This window comes from Cydia strobilella, chromosome 8 (assembly GCF_947568885.1).
Source record: "Cydia strobilella chromosome 8, ilCydStro3.1, whole genome shotgun sequence".
Lineage (NCBI taxonomy): Eukaryota > Metazoa > Arthropoda > Insecta > Lepidoptera > Tortricidae > Cydia > Cydia strobilella.
The window spans coordinates 19,340,746-19,351,859 of record NC_086048.1 but is presented as its reverse complement, the minus strand read 5'-3'; the positions used below and the strand labels follow the sequence as shown (position 1 = coordinate 19,351,859).

General features: G+C 41.6%; 1 protein-coding gene across 1 annotated transcript; it reads left to right on the top strand.

Annotated features, from left to right (window-relative positions):
- The first annotated feature begins 251 nt into the window (after positions 1-251).
- On the top strand, positions 252-2,400 carry LOC134743418 (uncharacterized). Its single transcript, XM_063676808.1, has 2 exons — positions 252-1,526; positions 2,347-2,400. Exons 1-2 carry the CDS (start codon positions 252-254, stop codon positions 2,398-2,400), a joined length of 1,329 nt encoding a protein of 442 aa, XP_063532878.1.
- Positions 2,401-11,114: the final 8,714 nt, after the last annotated feature.

Genomic DNA, 11,114 nt, shown 5'->3' with positions numbered 1-11,114 from the left:
CTGAGTAGTATGTGCCGGTTTTGGGACACCGAAGGGAGCGTGCAGGGGAGGGGGGACAAACGGAGGTTTGTCTGTCATTGGCTCCCAGCGGTCAGTCGATCTATACGAGTGCGCGGTATGGTACACGCTTCTCGCTGTCCAAACACCCTTACGTTATTTTGCTTTAAAACTGCATATTATTTCACCACGTCCCTTACAAGCTGGTCTTCGAACCGAATTCTGAACCCTGAATGTTTCATACTCCGAAAAAAATGAGCACACGAAGCAGTGCTAAGAAACAAGAAGCAAAGCAAAAGGAGCTTAAGGCCAACAAGGAAATACCTACGCCGAAACAAGAACCAGTCTGCCAAACGACTCAAAGCGACGAATCTGCAAAATTAAAATCGATAGATAAGAAAAAGGAGCTACTCGATAAAACAATTAATGTAGATGTGGGTAGTGCAAGTGAAAAGTGCAAAATGGACGACTTTCCTAAATCGAAATCTATAAAGTCTACTCGAAAGTCGAAAGCATCAGGTTCTGCGCGTTCTTCAGTCGTGGCTAGAAAGAAGTTGCTAGAATTAGAAGCGGCAGAAGCGAAAGCGCGTATACAAATGGAATTAATCGACAAAAAGCTAGCGGCGGACCTAGCACAATTGGATGAAGAAAACGAAGAATACAGTTCACAATCGGAAGCTAGTGAAATTCACACTAGTAAAGAAGTGGAGAAATGGTTAGAACGCAGTCATCTAGAACTGAAAGAGCAGCCTGTGCCACCAACGGAAAATACATTGGACAAGCTGTGCCCGCCGCCCGCGCCGCTGGCTGCACCAGCGCGCGACGGCACCGAAGATACAGTTCACCTACTGGCAACTGCACTCAAAGACATAGCCGCAGTCTCCTCTACTAACGGACCTAACGCTCGAATGTTGAGCCGCCTCTGCACGCCGCGAGATTTACCCTCGTTTTCCGGTGATCCAATGGAGTGGCTCCAATTCAAGCAGGCGTATGACGAATCAACTGAAGTGTGCAATTTCAACGACAAAGAAAACCTGTGGAGACTACGAAAATGCCTTCAGGGACCAGCTAAGGAAGCAGTAACCTCTCTGTTAATTGGAGCCACCGCACCAGATCTAGTGATGTCTACCCTAGAGCTACAGTTTGGGAATCCCGATATTATTATATCAAAAATTGTGCAAAGCATCAACAAACTGCCAGTGATGTCTCAAGAGTATCATAAGGATATAGTGTCATTCTCCGTGAAGGTGAAGAATTACGTTGCAGCAGTAACAGCTATTGGTCATGATGAGTACTTAAGGGGGATGAAAATCATATCTGTAATTCTGTCAAAATTGCCAACTGTGTTAATATCCAAATGGGTCGACTACAGTTACCCGCTTATCAACGAGGGCAAGAAACCACGGCTCGCTATTTTGTCAGAATTTTTAAATGACGAAGCTCTCAAAACATCAAAAACAGCTGTTATCCTCGCGAACACTTACGGTGATACTAAACGTAAACAAAGTGACTTTTACCGCTCTCAAACCGTACTAGTGCAGAATGAACTAAGTGACGATATATGTAAATTTTGTCGTACGTGTAAACACGACTTAACAGACTGTAAAATGTTTAAAAAATCGCTTCGCAAAGACAGGTGGGCTTATGTGAAACGTCATGGATTGTGCTACAAATGTTTAGTGTCGCGCCATAACAAAGAAACCTGTCCTGCGCCCTGTTGCGATAAGGAAAACTGCGGACAATCTCATCACCGGTTGTTACATTACGTTACGCGCGCTAATAATTCAAATCCTCAATCTAGTGTGAACATTACGGAAATAATAGACACCGACGTAAGTGAAACGCGATCTGAGACTGTTACAAACATTAACTCGACAAGCTGCAAAGTTTTGTTACAAGCTGTACCTATTTACATACACGGACCTAACGGTATAATTAGTGTCACTGCATTATTGGACAATTGCTCAACGGTATCACTGATAAGCGCCGACCTCGCCGCCCGAGCCGGATTGCATGGTACCAAACAAAAAATGTGCGTTAGTGGGGCATGGAGTAACTCCGAACTTAAGTGCGAAAGTGAGGTAGTGGACTTTGATGTGTCAAACAAAGATGGACAGATGTTTACGCTACGTGCTCGCAGTGTTACAGACTTAGACTTACCTTCGCAAAATGCATCTAAAGTGAACCTTATGCATTATGACCTTAAGGTTGAAATTAAAAATCAGTTATGTAACACTCGCTACGAGAAGCCTCAGCTGTTAATAGGGCAGGATCACTATCATCTTATGATGCCACTGCAAATAATAAAGGGCAAGTCCGAAGGATCTTACATAACTCAGACTGTTTTAGGCTGGTGTGTTCACGGTCGCGTCACAGCACCGCGCGATAAGGGCCAGCGGCTAGATTCGACCTTGTTCATAACCGAGGACCTGCAAGTCGAAAATGAGCGTGCACTACGGGAAATACACGAAGAAGTACGCCGCTCTTTTGCCATTGAATCCATGGGCGTCTCATGTAATCCGCGCCAGAACTCCGAGGACCTGCGCGCACAGGAGCGACTGGAACAAACTGCTACATTGTTAGAAGGAAGGTGGCACGTTGGGCTTCCATGGAAAGACCTTAATTGCAATATGACTGAATCCTATGGTAACGCACTTTCTAGACTTAAGGGGGTAGAAAGAAAAATGAAACGGGATGTTGGCTATGCATCAAGGTACACTGAAAGAATAAATCACCTGTTCGATAACGATTACGCAATGGAGGTCGGCAACCCTAAGCTCACGCCAAAAACATGGTTTCTACCCCATTTCGGGGTTGACAACCCTAACAAACAAAAATTAAGGCTCGTATTTGATTGCGCATCCAAAAATAATGGCGTTTGTTTAAATGACTACCTGTATAAAGGACCTGATCTGCTCGTATCATTATACGGAATAATGCTACGATTTCGCGAAAATAAAATCGGAATAACTGGAGATATCCAAGATATGTTCCTGAGAGTGAAAATCATCCCTGAAGATCAAGACGCTTTTCGTTTCCTGTGGAGAAACACATCTGAAGGCTCCGCTGCTCCTGACGGCCCTATAAAAACATATAAGATGACATCTTTAATATTTGGAGCGAATTGCGCGCCATTTATTTCCCAGTTCATAAAAAACAAGAACGCCGTGCGCTATGAGTCATCGATGCCGGCCGCTGTATCTGCAATATGTAAACAACATTACGTAGACGATTATATTGATAGTTTTGAAGACGAAGAAACTGCAATAAAAGTGGTAAAAGAAGTGGCCTATATACATAAACAAGGCGGGTTTAACATTCGTAACTGGACGAGCAACAATGAAACTTTAATAAATAGTTTACCAAAAGAGAACTTAGGTTCAACGGCCATAAGGTTCAAAATCGATCAACAAGATGATGGCGAACGCACGCTCGGATTAGTTTGGTTTCCAAAGGAAGACTTACTTGGTTTTGATGTCTCTTTCAAACGCATACCAGAGGCAATCATATCTGGAGAGAAAATACCTACAAAGCGAGAAATGCTGAGAGTTGTCATGTCGATATTCGATGTCTATGGGTTTCTATCACCGATAACAATAAGAGGAAAAATAATAATCCGTGATACCTGGAAACAAGGATTGCTTTGGGATGACATAATTCCGGAAGAATTATTTAAAAAGTGGATCGAATTCCTCGAGCTATTAAAACGCGTAAGTTCAGTGCGCCTGCCCCGATATTATCAAGCCGCCGTGCGCGCGAGTGAGACAGACGATGCACCGAATGCACCGAATAGTGAAGGCCGCCCGCCGGCTATGTATACTAACCTACAACTGCATTTGATGTGTGATGCGTCATCGCAAGCCTTATGCGCCGTAGCGTACTGGCGCTGGTTAGATAACAATAACCGCTGGCAATTAGCATTCGTTTCTAGTAAATGTCGAATTTCACCTGCTAAACATAGAAGTATTCCACGATCGGAACTAGAAAGTGCATGCCTAGCAGCGAGACTGGCACATAGTATTATCAAAGAGCACAAAATGACCACGGAGAAAATATATTACTGGACTGATTCGACCTGTGTGCTTCACTGGATATATAACGATGCACGTACCTATAAAGCGTTCGTGGCGCATCGGCTCGGGGAATTAGACGAATTAACTCAATCTACTCAATGGAGATACGTACCTACGAAAATGAACGTAGCTGATATTGCTACACGAGACACCTGTGAATTCAAAATGCTGGAAAATGAATGGTTTCACGGTCCCGACTTTTTGTATAGCAATGAGGAAACTTGGCCTTCAAGTAAACAGCTGACGACGCCTAACCCTTTGGATCTAGAGTATACAATGATTGTAAATGTATCTCCTGAAAGCTTACCAGCTGTTCCTGAACCTGAACGGTTTTCGTCGTGGTTAAGATTGCTTGGAGCTACCTGTGCTATACTTGTGTTTATAAATAAATGTAAAAAACTTACCTGCGAGATTAATGGAGACCTGAAGGAAAAGGCAGAGCGCTTGCTTATCCAATATTCCCAAGCGCAGTCCTTTCCTGAAGACCTGGAGAACCTGAAAAATAAAAGAAATTTAGATCGGAAAAGCAGATTACTTACCTTGACGCCATTTCTGGATGAATACGGTATTCTGCGCGTCGACGGACGAATTGGGGCGGCTCAGGAGGTACTATCGGAGACAAAACAACCCGTAATCCTCGATGGAAGTAATCATGTCACTAAGTTGATTGTAAAACATTATCACGTGACGGCCGCACATGGTAATCAAGAAACAGTGGTAAACAACCTGAAACAAAAATACTGGGTTATTCGTATTCGGCCAACTGTGAAACATGTGAGCAGTAAGTGCATGTTCTGTAGAATAAAAAAAACGCAACCGCAACCACCTAGAATGGGTGACTTACCTCCTGCCCGCATGGCCCATCACCAGCGCCCGTTTACCTTTTGTGGGATTGATTTGTACGGACCAATGGAAGTGACAGTATTAAGACGCCGAGAAAAGCGGTACGGAGTTTTATTTACGTGTCTTACCATGCGAGCTGTTCACATAGAAATAGTCACGAGGCTCACGGCCGACGCACTAATAATGGCTCTGCGAAGGATGGCGGCGCGTCGTGGTTGGCCTCAGCAAATTTTTTCGGATAATGGCACAAACTTAAGAGGAGCTGATAATGAACTTAAGAAGTGTATCAGTGAATTGAATGACGCCGCATTAAAAGATTTAGCCTTAAAATATGGTACCACTTGGAATTTTTTGCCACCAGTTAGCCCCCACTGGGCTGGCGCGTGGGAGCGACTTATTCGGTCAATAAAGGCATCACTCAAGGTGGTATTAAAAGAACAGGCTCCGCGAGATGAGGTTTTGAGCACGCTCATGGCAGAAGTCGAACAGATGGTTAACAGTCGTCCGCTTACACACGTCACAGTTGAACCGAAAAGTGATGAAGCCCTCACGCCAAATCATTTTTTACTTGGCAGTTCTTCCAACTTACCGACTCTCGGTTCATTTGACCAATCTGACATGTACCTTCGTAAACAATGGCGAACCTCTCAACGACTTGCAGACCTATTTTGGAAGCGGTGGGTACGAGAAGTACTGCCACAGATGATCCCTCGCCAGAAGTGGCACCAAGACCAACGACCCTTGCAAGTGGGAGATCTGGTATTGGTTGTGGATCCTGCGTCACCCCGTAACGTTTGGCCTAAAGGAATAATACAAGAAGTAATTCCGGGGAGAGACGGTCGCATAAGAGTCGTGCAGATAAAAACCAAATCTGGAACACTACGTCGATCAGCTGCACGCGTCGCATATGTACCTACTGAGGTTGAGTAAGTGCTGATGCAGCACTTGGGGTGGGGTATGTAAGCGACGCGAATTTGGTTTTGTATTTTTTTTCTTTATTTTATTAAAAAGAGGGTGCTTGGAAGTCTGAGTAGTATGTGCCGGTTTTGGGACACCGAAGGGAGCGTGCAGGGGAGGGGGGACAAACGGAGGTTTGTCTGTCATTGGCTCCCAGCGGTCAGTCGATCTATACGAGTGCGCGGTATGGTACACGCTTCTCGCTGTCCAAACACCCTTACGTTATTTTGCTTTAAAACTGCATATTATTTCACCACGTCCCTTACAGTTAGGTTAATCAAAGTATTCACTTGAGCTAGAAAGATGTAACAATAACAACAACAGCAGTGAAACAAAACAAATTAAATATTTAATGTAATGACCGTTTCGACGTTTCCTGCCTGCCGTTTTGATGTCTGGATAAGTTACATTTCCTGCTGTAATGCAGTCAGCCATGCACAGCAATACTGTAGTAGTAATACTAGTGTCAATCTGAATACAACCTTTGGAAGCGTATCTAGTAAAGATAAAATTTTCGGCATGGGTTGGAGGAGTAAAAAAAGTTCATCTGATATTAGCTCGACTACACAGCCAACTTGTTGGTTTAGAAGTAATATTTCGGCCCTCAATTTGATTGTCACTTGTCACTCCGCTGCCCGCTCACACTGGCCCCACCCTCTCCCCAGTGATTTATGCCCTCCATCGATTACGCTCATACATCCATGCCTTGCGACACCTCGCCACTGCGACAGCCTCGAATTATCTCTTAAACTTATGTTGCCTATTTATTATACCGCTTAAATTATATATGACGGCTCATATATAATTTAAGCGGTGTATGATAACAGGTGTATTTTAGCTGAATAAGGTTGCTTTCAAATGGTATGTCGGTTGTTGTATGGTTGTCGCGATTAATGTAGGGCGTATTGTGACATAAATTTTAATTCGTCGTGTTATGTACCGTGTCAATTTTACTGTCAAAATCAGACGTTTCTGCTTGATACAAAATTAACTATTTTACTTAAGGCAAAGTAAACTGCATTTTAGTTTTCGTTTCTCATAGCGTTAATTCATTAGGCCATCATAAGGCCTAATAAAAAGCAAGCCCCAGTGCAGTCGGGGTGAAATACGACGGCGTACAGCCGTCAGTCATTAGCTGGAATTAAGGGCAATTCGTTTTATGGCGTTCGTGGCGTCTAACTACTGTTCTGTAGTATAGTTTGTACGGAAGAAGAAGGTGCGCATTTTGAAAATCAATCAATGCGAACGTACACTGTTATCAGTATGACACCTCACTGATGGCGTTCAGTTATCGCGCATTTCCCTCGTAGGTACTTGTCCGTACAGAAACTAAATATCATGTCACTGTACGTTCGAATGTCAGTTACATTACTTGTAACTAAATAAATAAATAGTGATAATTTTCTAAAAAACTTAGACACCCCAGGCTCCTCTAGCGTGTCGTGGCGAAAAGAAATAAATCTCTTAGCAGTTAGCACAAATTCAATAGTTATTATTATTTATTAAAATATCTCATTGTAGGCTTTTAGAGTTAAAGGCTATTACTTAAATAAAGCAACCGATTGACGACCGGTCTGACCTAGTGGGTAGTGACCCTGCCTGTGAAGCCGATGGTCCTAGGTTTGAATCCCGGTAAGGGAATTTATTTGTGTGATGACCATAGATATTTGTTCCTGAGTCATGGGTGTTTTCTATGTATTTAAGTATTTATATATTATATATATCGTTGTTTGAGTACTCATAACATAAGCCTCCTTGGGCTTACCATGGGACTTAGTCAAAGATGGCTGATTCATGGTTTATTCCAGGAGCAGTATTTCTTAGCATACAAAATTGCGGGAAGATTCTAGTTTTAAATAATTTGAAAAATAAATAACAGCGATTATATTGCTAAGTGTAAGGCCTGAGTGGACGCTCGAAGCGGAGCGTTCGGCGGGGCGTGCAGCGTGGCGTCGGGCTCACAAGTGATGTGAGCAGCGTGCACTAAGGCCGCTCTTATACGTTTGCATTTGTTTAACATGCACGCCGCACGCCCCGCCCCGCTGGACGCCCAACTCGAGCGTCCACTCAGGCCTTACACTGTGTAAGTCGTAAGTTTTGCTACGAGCTATTCAAAGACAGTGCGATTCCATTCAACACTCGCACAACAAGCCTTCGAACGTTGTATACTCACTTGTTTAATAAAAAAATGCCAGCACGAACTGTTTTTAATATCCAATAAACATTCACTCATACACGCCTACTATGTAGGCTGGAGGTTATTCGTTGCATATACTGGGAACTATTTTATTTCAATTAACCTACATGGTGGTATATAATGGATATTTACTTAGTCGCTGCGCTTGTAAATTCCTTTTCCCCTCACTAGCTCGGAAAGCCGTCTTTTATCCTTTAAAACAAGCGGGGAAAAACGCATTTTATCCACTAGTGGGGAAAGTAATTTGACCTTGGATGGAGCGTGTTTAAGTAGCTTTTGACAGATAACAAAACGTAAAACGCTCATAATAATGGTTTGTTCGATATTAATTATCATTAAATAAATGGTTTGAGTATTTAATAAAAAATACCAAATTTAGCTTTATTTAATTATTTTAAGTCATAAACCTTAAAATTCCATAAAAACCTTTGTTCTTTTATAATGATGTTGATCATAATTCTGAACGCACAAGTTGAGTCGATGCAATTTCAAAACGCATCATTGACATTTCATACGTCAGAAATGTCAACATTGTCAACAAAAATTTTACTTAAAAACTTCTTACGTAAAAGTACAGAATTTCCAGAGTTTTTTGTTATAATATCGTAAAAAAATGAGTGATTCCAGTCGATGAAGATGATCTAACGCCTGTGGATGTTGCACTTTCCTCGCTATAGTGAGGGGAAAAGTTTTGTGTTACACACGGGTGCAAATGTATTTTACTTCTCGTCTGTTAAAACACTCGCGGGTAAAATACAACTTTGCACCCTTGTATAACAAATAACTATTCCAATCGTACAATTTAATTGTATAGTTTTAAAAACTAAACCGGGATTTACAAGCACAACGGTATATGCGAACAAAAGCCTGGAAGGATAAAAAAGGATTTAGGTACGAAGTTTTAGTGCGAGCGTTGTCTACTGTATTTAGCATCGCGATACTTTTATAATTATAAATATCAATTTTTTTTTGATATCCAGACATCTTTATCGTTTCTATATCGATAAACTCGATTATCGATGCTTTTTATAGCGGGATACCGCCGTTTAGCCAAAACATTTTTCGCCAAATTTCACTTCCCAACAAACTTATGGCATCAGTTTCATTTCCCAAATGAAATTTTAGCAAGTTTTTTACTTCGCAACCATTTCATTTCCCAATCCCATACTTGCGAAATGAAAATGACGTACTAGGTTGGGTTAGGTTAGGTTGGATTCTGGCGAGGTTGCGTAAGAGTACTTCGGCGTTCTTGGGACCTCGCCGTATAGCAGTGAGGCGGCAACAGAGGGGGTTTAGTGGGTAAACCATGGGTCCCATTAGCCTGTATGGGAGTCCCACATAACCATCCCAGGCCCGTCCCTGCGCCTGGGTGGTATGCGTAACGCATTCCCCCTCTATAAAAAAAAAAAAAGGTTGGATTATGAAAATTTGCGAAATGAAATTTTGCCAAATGATAATTTGCGTAAAATAGTTTGGGAAGTAATACTTTGAGAAACGATTTTTGGCAATACATTAGTAAACCTTTTATAGCAGTGATCGAAAAAAGCTTGCTGGAGCGATCACTAGTATAGGAAAAACATTATAATATTTAAAACTTTCGCGTTTTGAACACATATTAACTCACATTTATAGACAGGTCTATCGCGAATTAATTTTATTACCTTTATTTACCGACATTTCGACACAGGTTTCACTGGGTCGTGGTCGCCACACTAGTAGTGGTGGTTGATAGACTATAAATGTGAGTTAATATAAGAAAAACATTGATAGGTATTTGTGTTTGTCCATATAGTAACTTCCTACATATTAAATTTTTCCCCCTCCCTAGATATCACAGCTCCCTGGTGATGTCACAACTTTTAATAACCAATCCATTTATCACCATCATGCTGATTATACCTCTCATACTAGCCATCAAGATAATAACCGATTCTGATTCTCCGTAATAACTTTATTGGCCCAAATGACCAGTACAACAATGTAGCGATTCCGGTAATAAAACTGCAATCGCTAAGTGACATTTACGTTACGAGTTTTGAACGAACGAGGTTTCAACTTTCACGATATTCACACATTATTTTAACACGTTTTATGTCGTGTTCGTGGCGATGTGAACGTGTTGGTAGGTGCAATTGCTGATTGATTTGTTAGTGTTAAATGAGAAAACACCATACATCATTAAATAAAGGATTTAATGCATAAAAACTACGGAAAACAGGCATAGCTTAAGTGAAACTATCTATGATGTTAGTTGCGGGAAGTTTCGCTGACTATGGATGAGGTCTTGGTGGCTCAGTTGGCAGAGCGCTGGAGCATCGATCCTGAGGCCGTGAGTTCAAGTCTCACCCAAGGCAGTAATTTTTCCACTTTTAAATTTATTTTCTCTAAAATGTGTTCAGGATCTGCATGCTACGACCGCCGTTGCGGCATTTGATCACACAATTGAACGTTATTTCGACTGATACTGTAGAAATTAGTTCAAATTAAGTATCATTATTTTTCAAAGATGTTTAAAGCTTTCTCATTACTTTATTATTACGCAATAATAACATTTTCACAAATGGGACATTTTGTTGTAACAAATCAGTTTCTCTTTGCGATTTTTGAACGCATCATAGAAGATTTATGATATGTATGTGTAGATAAAGTTATTTTATACTTTTATCAACATACATTTTGCATTTCGCGCACCAATATGACAAGCTGTGGCTTGTCAAATTGGTGTGCGAAATGCAGTCTGGCAGTGGCCAGACTCCAATAATACATTGACGTCTGGCAGTGGCCACTCCAATAATACATTGACATAACAAAATTACACGGCACTTGATCGGAACGGCTACATTGTCAACTGTCATTTGGGCCAATAAAGTCATTACAGGCCGGTGAATAATGATCGATCATGAATGCCTGTCATTATCGGCGCTAATTAAAATGGACGGAGTCGGGATTAAGGATTCGACGGGGGCGGGGGGGAAATTTTGTATGGGTGGTAAGGCGATTAATGAATTGTATTATTTAGTTCGTCCTATGTTAGACTTATATACCGT